The 23,888-nt window shown below is 41.4% G+C and overlaps 1 protein-coding gene across 2 annotated transcripts in view; it reads right to left on the bottom strand.

Annotated features, from left to right (window-relative positions):
• FGD4 (FYVE, RhoGEF and PH domain containing 4) overlaps positions 1 to 22,667 on the bottom strand; it is a 236,590-nt gene extending 213,923 nt beyond the window's left edge. The window contains exon 1 of one of the 2 annotated variants that reach the window (XM_043881495.1): positions 22,058 to 22,667. In XM_043881495.1, the coding sequence (XP_043737430.1) occupies positions 22,058 to 22,334 (277 nt within the window). In that variant the 5' untranslated portion in view covers positions 22,335 to 22,667. The remainder of the gene's footprint in view (positions 1 to 22,057) is intronic. The other variant, XM_043881496.1, reaches the window with a different exon arrangement.
• Positions 22,668 to 23,888: the final 1,221 nt, after the last annotated feature.

Below are 23,888 nucleotides of genomic sequence, written 5' to 3'. Positions count from 1 at the left end.
ATTTTTTAAGTTGACATGTCCGAAGAACTTTAGTTTCTCCTTATTTAATTAGAATAAAAGATAAGTTTCTACTATTTGTGTCTCTAAAGCTTCCAAACTAGAAATGTAATTTCTAGCAGCATATTACAGAGAAGGCAGTGGCACCCCACTCCAGTACTCTTGCCTGGAAAATCCCATGGACGGAGGAGCCTGGTAGGCTGCAGTCCATGGGGTCACTAAGAGTCGGACACGACTGAGAGACTTTACTTTCACTTTTCACTTTCATGCATTGGAGAAGGAAATGGAAACCCAATCCAGTATTCTTGCCTGGAGAATCCCAGGGATGGGGGAGCCTGGTGGGCTGCTGTCTATGGGGTTGCACAGAGTCGGACACGACTGAACCAACTTAGCAGCAGCAGCAGCAGCATATTAACTGAATAATGCTGTGGTTGCTACTGCAGGCTTCAGAACTGGACCGGGCTGGACGTGTCCTGGTTCTACCATTTAGCAGCCTTTGGGCAAGTCAGTCACTGTTCTAAGGCCTTGGCCTCCTCATCTGTGAAATAAGTGTAACAGCACATGCCTCAGCAAGTTGGTGAGAAGATTAACTGAAGCTGTGTATATCAAGTTCTTTGCTTAGCACCTGGCATGTACAAGACTCAAATATGAATATGAATAAAATGTCTACTCTATAGAAATATCTCTTCAAATCCCCTCTGACTGTCCAAGCACTCCTCACATTCTGCCACTATTCCTGGGCCTATTTAAAACTCCCTCACAGCATCCCCATAGCCTCAGCCTTCTTAGTGCTTCTGCCTATCCCTGGTTCGTGCTACTGCAAAACCAATATGAAAATGCTAAAACTCTTGCTGGAATGAGAAGAGAAGAAAATGAAAAAGCAAGGCCAACAGCATCCCCTCTGGCCAGGAAGATAAAGGCTGGTAACGTTCATCTCCCTCGATTATCTGGTGTTCCCTCCCATGGTGTTCAGCGCACCCAGAGATTTAATTCAAGAGAACCAGCTAATTTAGGGCACCAGGTACAAATCAGGCAAGTTGCAAGTGCTCTTCCCTTCAACCAGCACTTGGCATTCTACTAGAATCATATGGCCTGCCAAAAACTCTAGAAGCTTCTACAATGTGAAGCTATTAGTAAAACAATGTATTAGTAAAACAACTCATAAAACACTTCCTTGTGAGTCACAGAAATCTTTTACAGAACTTTAAAGAGGCAATATGGACAATGTGGGAAAAGTAGAAAACACAGGCAGTTCTCTTCTCTACTCAACAACAACAAAAGAGTGAGACCAGAAGGTATCCAAAATAACCAACCAGAAATGATGGTAACTGGATGCTCTGCATCAGTTCAGTTCAGTTCAGTCACGCAGTCCTGTCTGACCCTCTGTGACCCCATGGACTGCAGCATGCCAGGCCACCCTGTCCATCACCAACTCCCGGAGTTTACTCAAACTCACATCCATTCAGTCAGTGAAGCCATTCAACCATCTCATCTTCTGTTGTCCCCTTCTCCTTCCACCTTCAATCTTTCCCAGCATCAGGGTCTTTTCTAGTGAGTTAGTTCTTCCCATCAGGTGGCCAAAGTAATGGAGTTCAGCTTCAGCATCTGTCCTGAATATTCTTTGGAAGGACTGATTCATTGGAAGGACTTCCAAATAATATTCAGGACTGATTTCCTTCAGGATAGACTGGTTGGATCTCCTTGCAGTCCAAGGGACTCTCAAGAGTCTTCTCCAACACCACAGTTCAAAAGCATCAATTCTTCAGCGCTCAGCATTCTTTATAGTCCAACTCTCACATCTATACATGACTACTGGAAAAACCATAGCTTTGACTAGACGGACCTTTGTTGGCAAAGCAATGTCTCTGCTTTTTAATACGCTGTCTAGGTTGGTCATAGCTTTCCTTCCAAGGAGTAAGTGTCTTTTAATTTCATGGCTGCAGTCATCATCTGCAGTGATTTTGGAGCCCCTTTACAATATAAAGTCTGTCACTGTTTCCACTGTTTCCCCATCTATTTGCCATGAAGTGATGGGACCAGATGCCATGATTATAATTTTCTTAATGCTGAGTTTTAAGCCAGCTTTTTCCCTCTCCTCTTCCACTTTCATCAAGAGGTTCTTTTTCTTCTTTGCTGTCTGCCGCAAGGGTGGTATCATCTGTTTATCTGAGGTTATTGATAATTCTCCCAGCAATCTTGATTCCAGCTTGTGCTTCATCTAGCCCAGTGTTTCTCATGATGTTCTGCATATAAGTTAAATAAGCAGGGTGACAATATACAGCCTGACGTCCTCCTTTCCCTATTTGGAACCAGTCTATTGTTCCATGTCCAGTTCTAACTGTTGCTTCCTGACCTGCATACAGGTTTCTCAAGACGCACGTCAGGTGATCTGGTATTCCCATCTCTTGAAGAACTTTCCACAGCTTGTTGTGATCCACACAGTCAAAGGCTTTGGCATAGTCAATAAAGCAGAAATAGATGTTTTTCTAGAACTCTCTTGCTTTTTCGATGATTCAACGGATGTTGGCAGTTTGATCTCTGGTTCCTCTGTGTTTTCTAAATCCAGCTTGAACATACGGAAGTTCACGGTTCATGTACTGTTGAAGCCTACTTTGGAGACTGCTCTGCATAGCTAAAATAACTAACAATGCATTTGGTTCATACTTAAAGTTCCCACCTAACTTAAATGCCTTTACACTAAGCCAGTGGTTCTCAAACTGGGGCAATTTTGGCTCTCAAGGGATATTTGGCTATGTCTAACTACTGGCTGGAGAAGGAAATGGCAACCCACTCCAGTGTTTTTGCCTGGAGAATCCCAGGGACAAGGGAGCCTGGTGGGCTGCCGTCTATGGGGTCACACAGAGTCAGACATGACTGAAGCAACTTAGTAGCAGCAGCAGCAGCAGAGCTACTGGTATCTAGTTAATAGAGGGTAAGATGCTGCTAAACATCCCACAACACACAGGACAGACTCCACAACAAAGAATTATCGAGCCCAGAACATTAATAGTGCTGACTTGAGAAATCCAGCACTAACCAAATACCTTATTGATGGCCATCTTAAACATCATAATCATTATCAATAAAGAAAATTCTGTTAACTACATTCATTTGCTAAATAAAATTTTAAGACCCTTTAATTAAACAGTTTCTTTAGATCTCACAAAGACCTAAGAAGTGCAGCCAATGGAAACCAAAGAAGAAAAGAGATGCCTGGCTGTGATATTAATATAATGGTCGGAACACTATTTCTAATTATTTTACATTATATCTGTATAAACTACACTATATGCATATATGTATACTATACTGGTATATGAAACTATAGCTGAAAAATATTTCAGTTGAAATTTCTAGGAAATTAAATACTAACTCGTTTTCTACAATGCTGAATACTGTTCAACATTTTTGATGAAAAGGATATATTTAATGACTATCCATTACTGAAATTACGGGTGGTACTGAAAGCTATTTCTACTCTTAATACCAGATTGTCAGACAATTTCCACTGTCATATCTAAAACCACATTCCTGTAGCCACTTTCCATCACATCAACTGTCATCCCTTTTCTCTTTTGTGGCATTTTATTTGCCATGCATAAACAGTGAAAAAATTAAAACCAAGTTCATTAAAGAATTTGCTGAGTGAAAGCTAACATGAATAAAGTACAGAGCTTTCCACATTATTTTAACAGCAGATACTCTTTCCTTTTTCAAGTTGGGCTGATGTCCTAGAGATTAATAATGTTATGTCAGGAATGACCTATGAAAGCACAGTTTTAAAAGATACTCTATTTCCAAACCATTTCTATGAAGCAAGTAAGAATTTAATGTTTTCTAAGATGTGAAGAAACGGTTCAAGAACACATTCCTACCTGCCATAACAGAGAGCAGTAAAACTGTGAAAAATAATCTTCACAGTAACAAAAGCTATATACCTGCTATATATATATACACACACACACATATATATATGGTATCTAGGATAACAGAGTGAAATAATGTGTGATAGCAGGATTGTGCACCTAGAAAAGATATTTCACTTTAGCTGAAAATGAAAAGGCACTGGTCAGATAGAAAATATCCAAAAGGGTAATGGGGAATTCATAAGACATGTTAATGTAATTTCTCTTTGAAAGATGTTAGAAGCAAATAGAGGCATCTGCTGGGCTTCCCTGGTGGCTCAGTGGTAAAGAATCTACGTGCCAATGCAGGAGACATGGGTTCAATCCCTGGTACTTCTTAACCCAATCAACAGCTTATTCCCTGGAGAAGGAAATCACAACCCACTCCAATATTCTTATCTGGGAAATCCGTGGACAGAGGAGCCTGGAAGACTACAGACCATGTGGACACAAAAGACTCAGACAAAACATATCAACTTAACAACAACAACAAAGGCATATGTGAATATGAAACCTGTTGACTCTACGCCACATTGCCTCCACAAGTGAAAGTGATCAATGCAAAAACAATGCCCAGTTGTAGCTGTGACTGGTGATGGAAGTAAAGTCTAATGCTGTAAAGAACAATACTGCATAGGGACCTGGAATGCTAGGGCCATGAATCAAGGTAAATTGGAACTGGTCAAACAGGAGATGACAAGAGTGAATATCGACATTTTAGCAATCAGTGAACTAAAATGGACCAGAATGGGCAAATATAATTCAGATGACCATTTTATCTACTACTGTGGACAAGAATCCCTTAAAAGAAATGGAGTAGTCCTTATAGTCAACCAAAGAGTATGAAATGCAGTACTTGACTGCAATAGCAAAAACGACAGAGTGATCTCTATTCGTTTCCAAGGCAAACCATTAAACATCACAGCAATCCAAGTCTATGTATACCCCAACCACTAATGCCGAAGAACCTAAAGTTGAACAGTTCTATGATGACCTAGAAGACTTTCTAGAACTAACAACAAAAAAGATGTCCTTTCCATCAGAGGGGACTGGAATGTAAAAGTAGGAAGTCAAGAGATACTTGGACTAACAGGCAAGTTTGACCTCGGCGTACAAAATGAAACAGAACAAAGGCTAATAGAATTTTTCCAAAAAAACACACTGGTCATAGCAAACATCCTCTTCCAACAACACAAGAGAAGACTCTACACATGGACATCACCAGATGGTCAATATGGAAACCAAACTGATTATATTTTTGCAGCCAAAGATGGAGAAGCGCTATACAGTGAGCAAAAACAAGACTGGGAGCTGATTGTGGCTCAGATCATGAATTCCTTATTGCAAAATTCAGACTTAAATTGAACAAAGTAGGGAAAACCAGGAGACAATTCAAGTATGACCTAAATCAAATCCCTTACGATTATACAGTGGAAGGGACAAATAGATTCAAGGGATTAGATCTGATGATAGACAGAGTGCCTGAAGAACTATGGACAGATGTTCCTACACTGTACAGGAGGCAGTGATCAAAACCATCCCTAAGAAAAAGAAATGCAAAAAGGCAAAATGGTTGTCTGAGGAGGCCTTACAAATAGCCAAGAAAACAAAAGAAAAGTGAAAGGCAAGGAGAAAAGGAAAGATATACCCATCTGAGGGTAGAGTTCCAAAGAATAGCAAGGAGAGATAAGAAAGCCTTCCTCAGAGCTCAATGCAAAGAAATAAAGAAAAACAATAGAATGGAAAAGACTAGAGATCTCTTCAAGAAAATCAGAGATACCAAGGGAACATTTCATGCAAAATGGACACTATAAAGGACAGAAACAGTATGGATATAAGAAGCAGAAGATATTAAGAAGAGGTGGCAAGAATACACAGAACAACTATACAAAAAAGATATATGACCTAGATAACCACGATGGTGTGATCATGCACCTAGAGCCAGACATCCTGGAATGCGAAGTCAAGTGTGCCTTGGGAAGCATCACTACAAACAAAGCTAGTGGAGGTGCTGGAATTCCAGTTGAGCTATATGAAATCCTAAAAGATGATGCTATGAAAGTGCTGCACTCAATATGCCAGCAAATTTGGAAAACTCAGCAGTGGCCACAGAACTGGAACAGGTCAGTTTTCATTCCAATCCCAAAGAAAGGCAATGCTAAAGAATGTTCAAACTACCACACTATTACACTCATCTCACATGCTAGCAAAGTAATGCTCAAAATTCTCCAAGCTAGGCTTCAACAGTATGTGAACTGAGAACCTCCAGATGTTCAAGCTGGACTCAGAAAAGGCAGAGAAACCAGAGATCAAATTGCCAATATCCATTGGATCATAAAAAAAGCAATATAATTCCAGAAGAACATCTACTTCTGCTTCACTGACTACACCAAAGTCTTTGACTGTGTAGATCACAACAAACTGAAAAATTCTTAAAGAAATTGGAATACCAGACTGCTTTATCTGCCTTCTGAAAATCTGTATGCAGGTCAAGAAGTAACAGAACCAGACATGGAACAATGGACTGGTTCCAAATTGGGAAAGAGCACATCAAAGCTGTATATTGTCACACTGCATAGTTAACTTATATCCAGAGTATATCATGTGAAATGCCGGACTGGATGAACAGAAGCTGGAATCAAGATTGCTGGGAAAAATATCAATAACCTCAGATACGCAGATGACACCACCCTTATGACAGAATGTGAAGAGGAAATAAGAGCCTCTTTTTGAAAGTGATGGTGGAGAGTGAAAAAGCTGGCTTAAAACTCAACATTGAAAAAACGGCTGAGTAATATTCCATGGTGTATATGTACCACAGCTTCCTTATCCATTCATCTGCTGATGGGCATCTAGGTTGCTTCCATGATCATGGCATCTGGTCCCATCACTTCATGGCAAATAGATGGGGAAACAATGGAAACAGTGACAGACTTTATTTTGGGGGGCTCCAAAATCACTGCAGATGGTGACTGCAGCCATGAAACTAAAAGATGCTTGTTCCTTGGAAGAAAGGCTATTACCAACCTAGACAGCATATTAAATAGCAGAGACATTACTTTTCCAACAAATGTCCATCTAGTCAAAGCTTGGTTTTTCCAGTAGTCATGTATGGATGTGAGAGCTGGACTGTAAAGAAAGCTAAGCACCAAAGAATTGATGCTTTTGAACTGTGGTATTGGAGTAGACTCTTGAAATTCCCTTGGACAGCAAGGAGATCAAACCAATCAATCGTAAAGGAACTCAGTCCTAAATATTTATGGGAAGGACTGATGTTGAAACTGAAGCTCCAATACTGTGGCCACCTGATGTTAAAAACTGACTCACTGGAAAAGACCCTGATGCTGGGAAAGACTATGGACAGAAGGAGAAGGATACGACATAGGATGAGATGGTTGGATGGCATCACCGACTCGATAGGCATGAGTCTGAGTAAACTCTGGGAGCTGATGATGGACAGGGAAGCCTGGCATGCTGCATGCAGTCCATGGGATCACAGAGTCAGACAAAACTGAGCGACTGAACTGAACTGATTCTACTCATTTAAATACCATGGCTATTTGACCCAGAGGGATGGGATGGGGAGGGAGGTGGGAGGGGGGTTCAGGATGGGGAACACATGTAAATCCATGGCTGATTCATGTCAATGTATGGCAAAAACCACTACAATATTGTAAAGTAATTAGCCTCCAACTAATAAAAATAAATGAAAAAAATTAAAAATAAATAAATACATACATACATACATACCATGGGTATCTGTCTAGAAATTTTGCTACATTAGTTTTATCAGACATCTTCAAAAGGACTGGGCCAATTCCAATACACACACCACACACATACATACAAAATACATACACATAATTGACTGCTACCATTTACTGCACAGTGACTATGGAAAAGTACCAAACTTTATAAGCATCACTTCATTTAATCTTTCACAGCCACATGAAATAAATATTCTTTCATTACCTCAATTTTATAAAGGAATGGCCTGAGGGAGGTTACACAACCCACTGAAAGCTGTAAGAGGCAGAGGCAGTATTTAACCTAAGGCCCAGTCTGATTCTCTGGTGGCTCACTGGTATAGAACTGCCTCTCAATTCAGGAAACTGGGTTTGATCCCTGGGTCAGGAAGATACCCTAGAGAAGGAAATGGCAACCCACTCCAGTATTCTTGCCCAGGAAATTCCATACAGAGGAGCCTGGCAGGTTAAAGTCCATGGGGTCACAAAAGACTGAGACATGACTTAACGACTAAATGCCATATGCCAGTCTGATTACTGAACCAGATGTTTCAACCATTTTACACCAGTTTCAAGAAAGTCAGAACAGAAATTTCCATCAGTCACCATAATATTTGATTTTTTTAATCTTGTCCATATTCCATGATTTATACATGTGTGCATGAAATTCAGTCAAAACACCATATCTTGCCTCATCATATTGTGCATATTTTTGCATTAGAATAAAGTTGAACTTTGTTCACAAGTTTATAATTTTAAATGTTAATATCTATTGATACAAATGTTTAAAGTAGTTTCCATCTTCCTGGCATAAAGAATTGAGAAGGTAATTAAGTTAATTATACGCATGAAAAAAACCAGAGTGGGCTCAGAAGCAAAAATATACTACTTTACAGGAAGGAAGTGACCTTCCTAAAGAAGACAGTATGATTAAAGCTTTCTTTTTGAAAAGGTCAGACTATTTCAAAGGAGCTAAGAAATTTACTTAGCCTACAAATTTAAAATTATTTTCATGTGCATGAGTTTCTCCATAGAGAGAGGGAACGAAACTACTTAAATATTCCAGTTGTAAAGAGTTATTTATATTCAAACTGTTACTGTTCACCTGAGCCGAATTTTTTAGTTATAGGACAACCAACTTTTCTGTGGCTAAGGAACATCTAATGCAAACTAATAGCACAAAATATATTACTGTGGTTTAAGGTTCTCTTCATCTTACAAGTATAGACAGAAAGTCAGAGAACATAGCATTAACTAAAAGAGCTGAAAAGGAACAGAATGTGTGCAGAACATTACAAAACCAAGGGAAAAGGCTTAGCTTGTTATATAGTTGAGGTTAAATTACAATAAGAAAGTCAATTCCTTTGCTTTGCCAAAGAATTTTTTCACTGCATCCCACCCTCAACCCATGATAAGAGATTTCCAAAGATGTAACCTGTCTCAAAGAAACAATTAATAGTACTGTAACTTCAAGAGCTATAATTAGAAAATACTTTGTTACATAAAACAGATAGTTCTGAAAGTTATATAGTTAATGCACTTTTAAATTGAATCATCTCTCAAAATTATCAAGGAAACTTACTTAAAGGAATGCTATGTTGGAAAAATAAAGAAACTGAGTTAAAAAATCGAGATAAGATAGTGATAAATCTTGTATATTAACTAGATATTTACATATTGGCCATAAAATATGCACTTTGAATTTTTTTTAATTCAGTAACTTTACTTTTTAAATTCAATAACTCTACTTTTAGAGAAACCTCCATACTCTTTTCCATTAGTGGCTATATCAATTTACACTCCCACCAACAGTGTAGGAGGGTTCCTTTTCTCCACACCCTTTCCAGCATAAAACATGTACTTTGAAATGTAGCACTCAACATGGATTTCATTCACTTACTCAGTTAGAATTTCACAAACACCTAACATGAAACAGACTTCTACTGAGTGTTGGGTAAACAGCAGGGAACAAGACAAGTATGGCTACTGCTCTCATGATGCTAACGCAGTTTCATCTTCATGTCAAAATAACTCAACAAATTACAAGACATGATGAAAAGTTTCTCTGTATACACAGCTCAACTTGACGAACTGAAGGCCTCATGCCAACTCCTGTCTCTCCTTTACTCTTAACTCAGTTTAATCCAATGCCTGACTCCACCTGTTCCCATTAAAGCATCAGTCCATGCTGTCTCCAGAGAAGGCAATGGCAACCCACTCCAGTACTCTTGCCTGGAAAATCCCATGGATGAAGGAGCCTGGGGGGCTGCAGTCCATGGGGTTGCGAAGAGTTGGACACGACTGAAGTGACTTAGCAGCAGCATGCTGTCTCAGTTGCTATGGCTGCTGGCGCTTTGGTGCAAAGGGCCCAGACCTGGCACTCGACCCCTAAGATGTGTCAAACGCTTACCTTAACCCTAAATATGAACAATCACCACCTCCTTCCCTGTCTCACAGACCAGCCACTGAGAACAAGTCCTCAGGCCCAGGCTTGGTAGTTTTCACACTGAGTATCCTGATTGCTCCCTGCCTCTGGAAAAGAGAACACAACAGAAAAAATCCCCTGCTCTTCCCAAAACTATCCAACATTGTTAATCAGCTACTCCAATATAAAACAAAAAGCTTAAACAATAAATAAATAAAGCACAAATGTCGGGGGAAAAAACCATGCTCTCATAGAATTTACTGTATATTGGGATGGGGATGGAAGGACAGAAACAGATTTTAAAAAATAAAGAGTTAATGGTAAGTGTTGTAGAAAAAAAAGAAAACAAGTTAAAAAAAAAGAAAAGAAAACAAGTAAAGGAGTACTTCAAGGCTGTATATTGTCACCTTGCTTATTTAACTTATATGCAGAGTACATCATGTGAAATGCCGGGCCGGAGGAAGCACAGATGGAATCAAGATTGCTGGGAGAAATAACAATAACCTCAGATACTCAGATGTCACCACCTTTATGGCAGAACATGAAGAGGAGCTAAAGAGCCTCTTGATGAAAGTGAAAGAGGAGAGTGAAAAGGCTGGCTTAAAACTCAACATTCAAAAAATTAAGATCATGGCATCTGGTTCCATCACTTCATGGCAAATAGATGGCAAAACAATGGAAACTGTGACAGACTTCATTTTCTTGGGTTCCAAAATCACTGCAGATGGTGACTGCAGCCATGAAATTAAATACATTTGCTCCTTGGAAGAAAAGCTATGACCAACCTAGAGAGCATACTAAAAAGCAGAGACATTACTTTGCTGACAAAGGTCCATCTAGTCAAAGTTATGGTTTTCCCAGTAGTGATGTACTGATGTGAGAGTTGGACTATAAAAAAAGCTGAGCACCGAAGAACTGATGCTTTTGAACTGTGGTACTGGAGAAGACGCGATAAGAGTCCCTTGGACAGCAAGGAGATCAAACCAGTAAATCCTAAAGGAAATCAGTCCTGAATATTCATCGGAAGGACTGGTGCTGAAGTTGAAATCCCAATACTTTGGACACCTGATGTGAAGAACTGACTCATTGGAAAAGACCCTGATGCTGGGAAAGATTGAAGGCAGGAGGAGAAGGGGATAACAGAGGATGACATGGTTGGATGGCAACACCGACTCGATGGGCATGTGTCTGAACAAGCTCCAGCAGTTGGTGACAGACAGGGAAGCCTGGCGTGCTGCAGTCCATGGGGTCGCAAAGAGTCAGACACAACTGAGCAACTGAACTGAACTGAAAGGAGTAGAGGAGTGGGCCTTCCACTTTTAAATACAGTGACCAGGGAATGGCCTCAATGAGAAGGTATATTTAAGTAAAAATGTGAAGTAGATGAATTCAATACATTTTAAACACTGAAAGTAAGATTTCAACTAACTGAAATTTCCTGTTAGTCAAGACTTTCAGGTCTACGATAAAAAGTTGTTTTATTTAACATAAGAACAAAGGGAAAATATTAAAAGAAAAAAATCAATAAAGGAAAATTATTCTTTTTTAACCTATTTTGAGAGTGGCAGTTTCTGAATAAAGGAAAATAAGCAGACATAAACTACTAAACTTTTCTCAATGTCCAAATGTCTATTTTCTGAATGAAACACTATAGCATTTGAAGGAACTAACTGTAAGGGACTAGCTTTGAGACCCAAACTAAGGAGTGAGAATAAAAATCCCTTTTCCAGATGAAAAAATATAAACTGTAGTGACCCAGGAATTTATGCCAGAAATGAACAATTAACAAAGACATGCAGGAATGACTGTTCTGAAATATGGCATTTAGTGCATCAGTTATAGATGGAAGTTTATAGAAATGAACCACCATCAAGACCATGAGGAAGAGAAGCACTGGCCCCATCCCTGCCAGCTGGCTCATCAGAGGCCTTCAGACATTGTTTGATGACCGCTGCCACTGAGGGTGGCAGTTATGTGAATATCTTTTAATTTTCTATTTCTTTTTTCTACCTCCCCAATGCCCACAATGTGGTTAAGGCAAATCCCCCAGGTTAACAAAAATATACAAGTCAGTCATTCAGTTCCAAAACTCAGAAATGGGCTTTAATTCTCCATGAAAATGAGCTTATACTGGGCACCACACTGACTTCAGAACAATGACTGCCATCACTGGCAGTTTCCTCCCTGCTTCCTCCTGAATCCTTCTCTTCCCTTCTTTTCACAGTTTTCATAACCAGTGGCCTGAGTTTACTGCTTTCTGTAAAAGGACAATAAGGGCCTCTAATTAGCACCCTAGTCAGTTCCCTAGTTCTTCTATGGGAGACAGCCTCTCTCAGTATAACTACTCACATCCAAGTTTTTATTATACCAAGATATTTAAAGAGTGAAAAGAGCTATGCGTCATTTTCTTAATTAAAAAAACTAAAGTGGTTTGCCAACATATACCAATAGGATCATGGTATTGATATATTAAAACTACATACATCTACCTGTATATGTATATTGTATTGATATGTATTATGTTAAGATATACACTCTATATTATCCTATACCTTCTATTATACAGCCACTCATTATAGCCTTTTTAAATGGGGTAAAAGAGGAGAAATGCAGTTTTGCCTCTTTTTTGCAGAACACCTCAAATTTAACAGAATTCTTGAAAATTAACACTATTTACATAATTTCAAAATTCGGTATGTAACCATCACCTTGCTAATGAGATGTAAGAAAAAGCAGTAGGGCCTGAATTAGGTATGTATTCCCAAGAGGTCTGGTTGTACAGCAAAGACCAGAAGCTATGCTTTGTTTCCATCTTCAGAATTGTTTCTAAGACTGTTTCTCCTTTTCCTTGATATGTCTTTTTTTTCCCCTTCCTCATTCACTATAGTTGACCAGAGTTGCCCTTTTTAAGACTCCGGAAAAACTGGATAAAAATATCAGAAACAGTGTCTTTCCCATTACTAAAGATCAATAATTAGTATTCTTATATTTAGAGATATTAAAAATCTGGCAATAAGAAATGTATGGAGGTAGGAAAGTACAGCGGTTAAGAGCTGGAGTTTAAATCTTGGCTCCCAAATAGTGAGAAATAACAAGCAAAGACAAAAAAGGCTGCTCAAGGAGAGGACACCAGGAACTGGAAATGACAGATGTAATGAAACTATTGACAATGTAACAAAGCATTCTGAGGCCTTTTAGTGGAGGAGCAACCCAGGGCCTACAAACTCCAGTACAAATTCTTGCGCCAAGACATATCACAGTATCAGAAAGGATGCCAGGAATAACCAGAACTGTTACACTAAAAAGGACATCTAGTCCATGAAACCTCAAAGAGAACAAAGTATACTATTCCCATGCCTTTCCTAATGATACACTCCTGCACAAAATCAGTACATATTCTTGATAAAAGAGTACATGAATGGTGTAGATACAGAAGGACAGCTAAGATCACGGACAGAATATTTTAGTGTGTAACCTGGGATTACTAGTCAGAAAAGGTTACATCTGACATTCTGTCTACGCTACAGGCGCCAAGGCATCCTGCCTCTTTGAATATTTTCATAGGGAATTCACAACCATCAAAGGAAATCAATTTCATATTCTGTCAGCATTGTCAGAAAATTCTTATGTTGAAGCAAGATATGATGCGCTACTTTGGGGTTCTTCTGTTGACCCAATATTTACTGAGCCCTTGAGTGGACTTTGAGGAGCAATGGCAATGAATGACTCAATTCAGGGACTGGTGGGGCAGGCACAGGAAATACAAGGAGAAATTTAGCCAAGAAGTTGAGGTGGCTGGCAGGAATGAATTCAGAAGGATTTTTTTTCTAGGAGGGCAGAAGAAAAATACCCAGGAAAAGGGGAAGTCTGGGTCTTAATCTGATGGGCTCTTTGCCACCCCATGGTGTGTACCCTGCCAGGTTTCTCCGTCCATGGGATTTTCCAGGCAAGAATACTGGAGTGGGTTCCATTTCCTTCTCCAGATCTTCCCAACCCAGGGATCCAACCCGGGTCTCTCTCCTTGCAGGCAGACTCTTTACTGTCTGAGCCACCAGGGAAGCCCTGGGGCCAAGCTCAATAAATCTTTAATCCAATCTTCTGTTGATGGGTGGGACTGTGTTCCCTCCCTGCAGTTTGGCCTCAGTATGACAGAGGTAATGGCAACCTCCTTCAGAAGGACTTATGCCGGGGCTGTTGTATTCAGTGCCCTTGAACCCACGGCAGGCCAGTGTCAACCCATGCCTACACTGGAGACTCCTGGACACTCACAGGCAAGTCTGGCTTAGTCTCTTGTGGGGTTACTGCTTCTTTCTTCTGGGTCCTGATGCACACAAGGTTTTGTTTCTGATCTCCAAGAGTCTGTTTCCCCAGTCCTGTGGAAGTTCTGTAATCAAATCCCACTGGCCCTCAAAGTCAAATTCTCCAGAGGTTCTCAGTCCCTTTGCCAGATCACCAGATTGGGAAATCTCTTGTGGGCCCTAGAAGTTTCGCAACAGTGCAAGAACTTCTTTGGTATAACTGTTTGCCAGTTTGTGGGTACTCTGCTCAGTGGCTCTATGCTGGGGCTCACACGCCGTGCCTCCCAGGTCTGTTGTAGTGAGAGCCCCATCCCTGTCACAGGCCACTGCTGACCTGTACCTCAGCAGGAGACACTCAAACACTCAAAGGCAGGTCTGGCTCAGTCTCTTGTGGGGCCCCCGGGTCCTGGTGTGCACAAGGTTTTGTTTGAGCCCTCACAGCATCTCTGGCGGGCATGGGGTTTGGTTCTAAACGTGATTTCGGCCCTCCTACTATCTTGTTGGGGCTTCCCCTTTGTCCTTGGATGTGGGGTATGTTTTTTTTGGTGGCATCCAACATTCTCCTGTCGATGGTTATTCAATGGTTAGCTGCAATTTTGGAGTTGCCATAGGAGAAGAGGAGTGCACGTCCTTCTACCCTGTCACTTGGAAAACTCAGCAGTGGCCACAGGACTGGAAAAGGTCAGTTTTCATTCCAATCCCAAAGAAAGGCAATGCCAAAGAATGTTCAAACTACCACACAACTGCACTCATCTCACACGCTAGCAAAATAATGCTCAAAATTCTCCAAGACAGGCTTCAACAGTATGTGAACCAAGAAACTCTAGATGTTCAACCTGGATTTAGAAAAGCTTTAAAAAAGGATTTAAAAAAGGCAGATATCAAATTGCCAATATCCACTGGATCACAGAAAAAGCAAGAGAGCTACAGAAAAACATTTACTTCTGCTTCATTGACTATGCTAAAGCCTTTGACTGTGTGAATCACAACAAGCTGTGGAAAATTCTTCAAGAGATGGGAATACCAGACCACCTTACCTGCCTCCTGAGAAATCGGTATGCAGGTCAAGAAGCAACAGTTAGAACTGGACATGGAACAATGGACTGGTTCCAAATACTGAAAGAACATCAAGGCTGTATATTGTCACCCTGCTTGTTTAACTTATATGCAGAGTACATCATGCGAAATGCTGGCTGGACGAAGCACAAGCTGGAATCAAGATTGCCAGGAGAAATATCAATAACCTCAGATATGCATATGACACCACCTTTATGGCAGAAAGCGAAGAGGAATTAAAGAACTTTTTGATGAAAGTGAAAGAGGAGAGTGAAAAGGCTGGTTTAAAACTCAACGTTTAAAAAACGAAGATCATGGCATTCAGCATCATGTCACTTCATGACAAATAGAAGGGAAAAAGTAGAAACAGTGAGAGACTTTATTTTGGGGGGCTCCAAAATCACTGCGGATGGTGATTGCAGCTATGAAATTAAGATGCTTGCTCCCTGGAAGAAAAGTTATGACAAACCTAGATACCATATTAAAAAACAGAGACATCACTTCACTGACAAAGGTCCATACAGTCAAAGCTATGGTTTTTCCAGTAGTCATGTACAGATGTGAGAGATGGACAATAAAGAAGGCTGAGCACCAAAGAATTGATGCTTTCAAACTGTGGTGCTGGAGAAGACTCTTGAGAGTCCCTTGGACAGCAAGGAGATCAAACCAGTCAATCCTAAAGGAATTCAATGTTGAACATTCACTGGAAGGACTGATGCTGAAGCTGAAGCACCAATACTTTGGCCACCTAATGCGAAGAGCTGACTCACTGGAAAAGACCTTGATGCTGGAAAGATTGAAGGTAAGAAGAGAAGAGGTGGCAGAGGATGAGATGGTTGGATAGCATCATGGACTTAATGGACAAGAGTTTGAGCAAACTTTGGGAGACAATGAAGGAAAGGGAAGCCTGGCATGTTGCACTTCATCGGGTCGCAAAGAGGTGGACCGGACTTAGCAACTGAATAAGAACAAAGGGGAGCAGAGGGCTAAGCAGGAAGTGGATAAAAAGGGTGGGAAGATATGTGCCTAGAAGAGCTTACATTTTGGGCAAGCAGCATTTCTGCAAGCAGAAAGGTAATTATGGATTAAAACTCTCTCAACATTCCCAGGTTCACAAGTTAGTGTGGCTACTCACTGAAAGACGACTGACTACTCTTTAAACTGCTCTTGGCCTTCCAAGAAATAAGAAAACTCTTCCTGGTTTCTGCTCCTCTGAAGGACTTTTCTTATTTCAAAGTCAATCTTAAGCAGCTTTTAAGAATAACTGATAAGATCACCATTACCACTTTATTATAAATCTTTACATAGTTTGCTTAGATCACTGTTTCAAATATAATATGCATTCATTAAACAAACAACATTAACCCTAACGTATGTGAAACACAGTACTTGCACTGCACTTTGCCTCCAAAGCCCTAAAAAATCTTAAGAACTAGTATTATAAGCATGTGAGTACTGGAATCAGAGAGACCTGGTTCAAATTCTCTCTCAGAAGGTTAGACTGGTTGTAGAGCACTGAAACTTGATTTTCCCTTTCCCTTAAAATGATAATACCATCTATCTTGCAGTGCTGTCATAAGAATAAGTAAAACACAAACAGTCCTGGTTCACAACCAGCATTCAATAAAAACAAGTACTCTTACAGTTTTGTTTAGTCCCTAAGTCATGTTCAACTCTTTTGCGACGCCATGAACTATAGCCTGCCAGGCTCTTCTGTCCATGGGATTTTTCTAGGCAAGAATACTGGAGTGGGTTGCCATTTCCTTCTTTAGGGGACCTGTCTGACCCAGGGATGGAACCTGTGTCTCCTGCATTGAAGGCAGATTCTTTACTGCTGAGCCACCAGAGAAGCCTACAATTACTCTTACTGCTATAACCTGAATCTTCATCCCTCCTTCTCCAACAAAGGTAAAAGTCAGTCCTCAAAAAGTGCACAGGATATTGGAGTATGTGTTGAAAAAACACCCCTGGGTTGGGAAGATGCCCTGGAGAAGGAAACAGGTTACCCACTCCAGTATTCTGGCCTGGAGAAATCCATGGACTCTATAGTCCATGGGGTTGCAAAGAGTCGGACACAACTGAGCCACTTTCACTTTCAGGAAAAATCTGCCTTCCATCCTAACAAGGGTGAGAACTGGGAAAAGGAAATCTACTTATAGGAAGTCTGCATATCAAATTGTATGGAAAGCCCTTGACCACAAAGGACCCAGATGTTGAATAAATTACAACAGATATACTTTTAAATGCATTGCTGAAATCACAAGAAAACAAAGGAGATTCCTAAGGACAACAGTAAAAAAGAAGAAAAAAACCAATAAACCTAAACCTAGGTGGTAGAACCTAGAGCCCAGGAACTTCCGCTCTGGTAGGATAGGACGTGGGTCTTGAGCTTGTAAAACTCGAAAGGGACTGAACCTGGAACCCACAACGAAGGACTTACTGTAACAACCTTGGAAAAAGAATGGCCTAGGGCTTCCCTGAGAGCTCAGCTGGTAAAGAATCCGCCTGCAATGCAGGAGACCCCGGTTCGATTCTGGAGTTGGGAAGATCCCTTGGAGAAGGGATAGGCTACCCACTCCAGTATTCCTGGGCTTCCCTGGTGACTCAGCTGGTAAAGAATCCGCCCGCAATGCAGGAGACCTGGCGTTGATCCCTGGGTTGGGAAGATTCCCTGGAGAAGGGAACAGGCTACACACTCCATTATTCTGGCCACGATAGTCCATGGGGTTGCAAAGAGTCAGACAAGACTGAGCCACTTTCACTTTCAGGAAAAATCTGCCTTCCATCCAAGAGAAGTCTGTAAACCTACACCAAATCTAAGTGGAAAAATTAATGACAACAATGCTGATCTTCCCTCAGCAAACCTGAGCTAAATTTACACATTCTTCAAGTCTGAGAAATGCTTGGCTAATCAAAGCGGCCATGGTTGGAAGCAGAAGCAAATATATTTTCTACAGAAAATCATCTTCAATAAAGATTCTTCAAGATTCCCATAAAACTAAGGAATAACTGAGGAGATAAGCTACCTTCAATGATATTCAATAGATAAACTCTCCCTCAACCCCAAGGGCTTTGGATATTCAGACTATGGAAAAGAAAAAAGGGAAAACAGAAAAAAAGCTGGACCAAAAACAAAAAAAAAACATGCACACACACAAAATAAGAAAATTTTCATTCTACTGTATGCATAAAATATACCTTTAAATATATGTTTTTAACATAATGGAATTACATGCTTTATGTGAGTGTGGTAAGAGCACTGCCTTTAATACCAGGCACACATGAATTTGAAACTAGCTTAACAAGTACTAGTTTAAGATTCCAAGCAAGATTACTAAAATTTTCTGGGTTTTAATTTCTTTAGCTGGAAAATGAGCATAATACTCCCTTATCTACTAAAATTGTTGTGAAATAAATTCGCGCACATACATACTTATATGTGTATCGCAAACCACAGTTCTTAGTACAGAAAATGCACTCAATAAATAGCATGAACATCACAGGAGAAGGATTTTCATTCATCCGAAGTAGTTACAGTGTCTCTTATGTGCCAGTCCCAGCGCCAGACTTTGGGAAACAGATGGATAATGACTCCTTTTTATGTGCTGTATTGCTTGTTTTGTGTCAGACATTCATCAGTATAAGCTTACTTTATCCTTCCCACAATCTTATAAAGTTCTGTTATCTCCACTGTCCAGATGAAGAAACTGAGAAATTAAGAAACTTGATTCAGTTCATACAACTGGCAGTGTAAGGACTTGAAATCAGGCGCTATATGACCCCAAAGCCTATATCTTAATTTAATTACCTCACCTGGATGAGGACATTCCCATTCAGATATAAATGGAAGATGCAGTCAGTAGACTGTCTTCTGTCTTTTTCTTTTTTAGGAAAAAGCAGAGAACTCTAAAAATAATGGCTTTCACAATCATAGAATATAACACAAGATCATTAAACTGAATTCTCTACATTCTTGACCTTTCAGTTTTTGTTCCTTCTTCAACAGAGAAAGTAACATTTCAATTATGAGTAATATCTACTACATATGCAATGGGTCTAAATGTTGTAGTTTTCATTTATAAATACTTTTCTGGGTACTACAGAGTAAATTGGCATTTCTTGGAAATTTAAACATGGTTTACTTTTTGATGAGGGGAGGATCTTACTTATATAATGATAACAGATAAAACTTCATAGGGAGGAAGATAAGACTCAAAAAAGGAAGCAATTTCTAAAATGTTTTCATCTCACCAAACCGAATAGTTTCAGACTACTTTGCAAAACATTAGATCACTCTCCAACAGATAATACAGATTACACTATGGTAAAGACAAACAATTATTCCACATGGTAATTAATTTTCAACCTTGAAAATAACAGCAACAAAAACTTTTGAGTTCTTTAAACAACATTGAGACAACCTAACAGATCTACAAAAGTTATTGCAGGTTCTCCACCTCAATTTTTTAAAAAAAGTGTTCTGGATTTTCTCCTTAGGAAAAAAGAGAATAGAAAAGAAGAAAGGACTCTTCTAAAGGCACAGCTGCCTTGTAGAAATGGTTTACAGACTGCTCACTCCTACTTCTAGGAGAGAAATTCAACTTCTGTTCACCGACTCAGAGTTTGAAACTAAGCATGTGATTTTAAGTAACAGTAATTTTAAGTACTAAAAAGCAGAGGCATTACTTTGCCAACAAACGTCTGTCTAGTCAAGGCTATAGTTTTTCCAGTGGTCATGTATGGTCATGTTTTTCCAGTGGTCACAGAGTTGGACTGTGAAGAAAGCTGAGCACCGAAAAATTGATGCTTTTGAACTGTGGTGTTGGAGAACTCTTTAGAGTCCCTTAGACTGCAGGGAGATCCAACCAGTGCATCCTAAAGGAGATCAGTCCTGGGTGTTCATTGGAAGGATTGACGCCGAAGCTAAAACTCCAGTACTTTGGCCACCTCATGCGAAAAGCTGACTCATTGGAAAAGACCCTGATGCCGGGAGGGATTGGGCACAGGAGGATAAGGGGACGACAGAAGATGAGATGGCTGGATGGCATCACCGACTCGATGGACATGAATTTGAGTAAACTCGGAGTTGGTGATGGACAGGGAAGCCTGGCGTGCTGCGTGATTCATGGGGTCGCAAGGAGTCGGACATGACTGAGCGACTGAACTGAACTGATTTTTAAGTAATAATGATGTAAAGAAACTGGATCCCTTTACCCTCAAACTGAAAACTGCTGATGATTAAGAAATCAAGTAACTCAATTTAAAAATTGATAAATAGTAACTCCAAAACAAAGTAATGAATTTTCACTGAAAATGAAAGAAAATCCTCTTCTATTCATTTTAGAGTGACTCACACCTAAATCTGGAAGAGATTTTAGAGATTATTTCACCAGTCTTCACTTTGAAGATAAGGAAATTGACAGCTAAAGCACTGTGATTCAATTACCAATCCCCTGGAGAAGGGAAAGGCTACCCACTCCAGTATCGTGGCCTGGAGAATTCCAGGGACAGCATATGTATAGTCCACGGGGTCGCAGAGTCGGACACGACTGAGCGACTTTCACTTATGTATTTTCTCACATCATTATTTCTTCCCTTATCTAATGTAGCTATAAATTTGTAAGTCATCATCCATCATGTTTTTCTGCCCTGTGAATACTACAGCTTCAGGACAAGGACAGAGAAAAATTTTAAAGTTCCAATACTTCACATTTAAACCATCATAACAGCTTTGCTTAATAAGAATAAAGTGAGTGTAAGTGAATAAAAGAATTGTTATTTCCACTACTCAAACAAGGTTTCTGCCTCATAACTGGTCTACATACAAGCCATCTCTGGTTTTTCACAGTAGGAGCGCAAAACGGGGGGCAGGGATTTTAAAGAAAAGTTTCGCAATTCAAGAGAAAAATCCCTGGCGTGTCCTACATAGCTTCAAGCCTGCCTAGGGAGAACAGAATGCCTTTAAAGAAAGAAGGAGAAAAATTGTGGGCTGGAATAGGTCAGTCTGAGGATTTCTTCCAAGACTAAGAGTCAATGAGAATTCAGAATTCAAATGCCACATTACGGATCATCTTAATTTAACAACACAAAAACACAATAAAATTCAATTTCTTGATAGTAAGAATATGTTTCCTTCTGAGACACCTGCAGTTTTTCAGACTCAAGCGTCTTTTTCAAAAGGGAAAAACTAGAGCACTCAGCATTGCTGGTCCGAAGTCACTCAAACCCGTCTGCCGGACCAGGGTGGATCTAGCCTGCCGCATTCACAACATTCACAACGTCTGCCCGAAGCAATTTAGCGAAAAAACTTAAACCTCAGTATGTAGAAAACAGGTCTTATTAATTCCTAACCAAACGGTTTTGTTTGTTTTTTAAAGTTATCCTTTACTTCCGGAATTCCCTGGTGAGTGACCTCCAGGACAGGTAGTTCGGCGCCAGGCGGGCCCCCACCTAGGCCCTTTGGGGGAAGGGACACAATTAGCTAAGTGGCTGGGCGGACCGGCGCGGGCCCCCGGGAAGGTCTCGGCGCCGGCTCCCAAGGCTGCTGCGGACCCGACGCACCTGCCGAGCAAAGGCGGTCACTCACCTGCGACAACGCCCCCGCCCACCCTTACCTCCCGAGACGCTTACCTGAGGCGTCTGCCGAGGCCTGGCCCCTGGACGTGGCCGACTCGGCCCAAGCCAGGTGCGACGACGGCCGACTCCAGGGTCGGGGGGTCCCGAGCGGCAGGTAGGAGGGGTTGGACTTCCGCCGAATCGCCACCCGCCTGAAGTTATAGTCGCCCTCGCCGCTCATCTGACCGCTTTCGTTCGCGGCTCGGCGCCCGCTCCCGCCCTCATCCGGCCGCGAGCGCGCGCTCGGCGGGCACCTGAGGGGCGACCTGACCCAGGGGGGCGTCGCTTGCATGACACGCTCGGTGCGACTCGACAGGGGCAACTTCTGCGTCGAGTCGTCTGCAAGTGTCTCCGCGTCCCTTCCTCCCAGGACGCGCAAGGCCGCGCCGAGAGTTTGGCTCCGACTCCCTGTGCGGTAGCCGCCACGCCCGAGTCTCTGCGGCTAGCGCTCTCACCTGACGCCGCCGCTAGAGCGGCGGGTTCTGGCTACCGCTACCCCCTCCTCTCTGGACCAATCACCGGCAGATCCCCCAGAGCGCCGAGAGCTCGGCCTGTGGGCGCCACTGCTGCTGCCGCCTCCTCGTCTCTCCCGGGCAGCAGCCCAGGACGCGCGGTGCCGCCGGGAGCGTCCCGGGCAGCTCCGCCCCTCCCTCTCCCCCTCCCCCCTCCCGCTTCCTTCTCCCCTCCCCCGCCACCGGCCGACTGGAGCCAACGGGGCGCTCACCTGCAGACGCAGACCTGGAGGGCTCCGAAGGTCAGCCGCGCTCACCGGTGGGGCACACGCACTGGGCTCCGGAGGAAAGAAGAGATAGTAACAGCTACTCTGAACTCTGTACAGGGCCTGCCATCCTCGCAGACGCGTAACACAAGGGTCACACGTGTGTCTCAAGACGCTACTGAGCCCTTGATAATGATCTTACTTATGTTGTAGAGCTACCCAGTGAGGTAAGTATTTCAGATAAGGAACCTGAGATGCGGAACTTATGCTGGGTCACTTGGTACTGCAGAGCTAGAATGCTTACCTGAGGCTCTGCCGCAAAGTCTGGCCTTATCTCACTCAACCAAAAAATCTTGCCGGGAGCATCGAGACAGAGAAAGGTGAAAAGGTGAGTGAATGTAAAAGAAAAGGTGGCGCTGACGATCCACAGGTTTCCTGAAGAGCATCAGCCCCTCCATCACCACAAACACTTTTGGGGCTTCGTTAGTAATGCTCTTCAGAATCCTTTAATTTGTCAAGTCATTTTTTAGAAGCTTCAGCTAAATAGTAAATTGAAAACTTTTTTCATTGGTTTGCTTGCCTGCATTTTAGAATTCATTAATAATGAAGAGGCTGAGTTACAAAACCACAGAGATAGAGGGTGAAAGAGCAGCGTTCCAAGTATCCCAGCTGAAGCAGAAAGAATTCCCCAGCCATCACTCCACCTTGGAAGTCACCCCACATTTTTTTCAGATGGGCCTTCACCCAGGTAACATCTCTTCCATCTCCCCGATGTATGTCCCATAACCCAGTCCTCCTCAAGAAGCCTTTCAGGAAGCAGTTCAACTGTCTTAGTCTCCTTGGCCATTACTCCAATAAATGTACCTTTTAGAAGAAACTACATGCATAGTTTTTAATGCGTCCATTCAGACCTTGTTAAAAGGAGCTTTTGCTCCCTTTGGATTTATTATCCCTGTATCACTGTATTGTAACTAACTGTTGTTACTCCTCTGTAATTGTGTTATCTACTACACTATATGATTTCAGAAATGATTTAAACAAGTGCTTTCAAATATAAATAATGAAAGAGTTTTTACCTCCGTATGCATAAGTTAACTGTAACTTAAATGCAGGTTTTTTTAACATAAT

This window comes from Cervus elaphus, chromosome 22, assembly GCF_910594005.1.
Source record: "Cervus elaphus chromosome 22, mCerEla1.1, whole genome shotgun sequence".
NCBI lineage: Eukaryota > Metazoa > Chordata > Mammalia > Artiodactyla > Cervidae > Cervus > Cervus elaphus.
The sequence above is the reverse complement of the archived record's forward strand: the minus strand, read 5'-3'. Positions and strand labels throughout refer to the sequence as shown.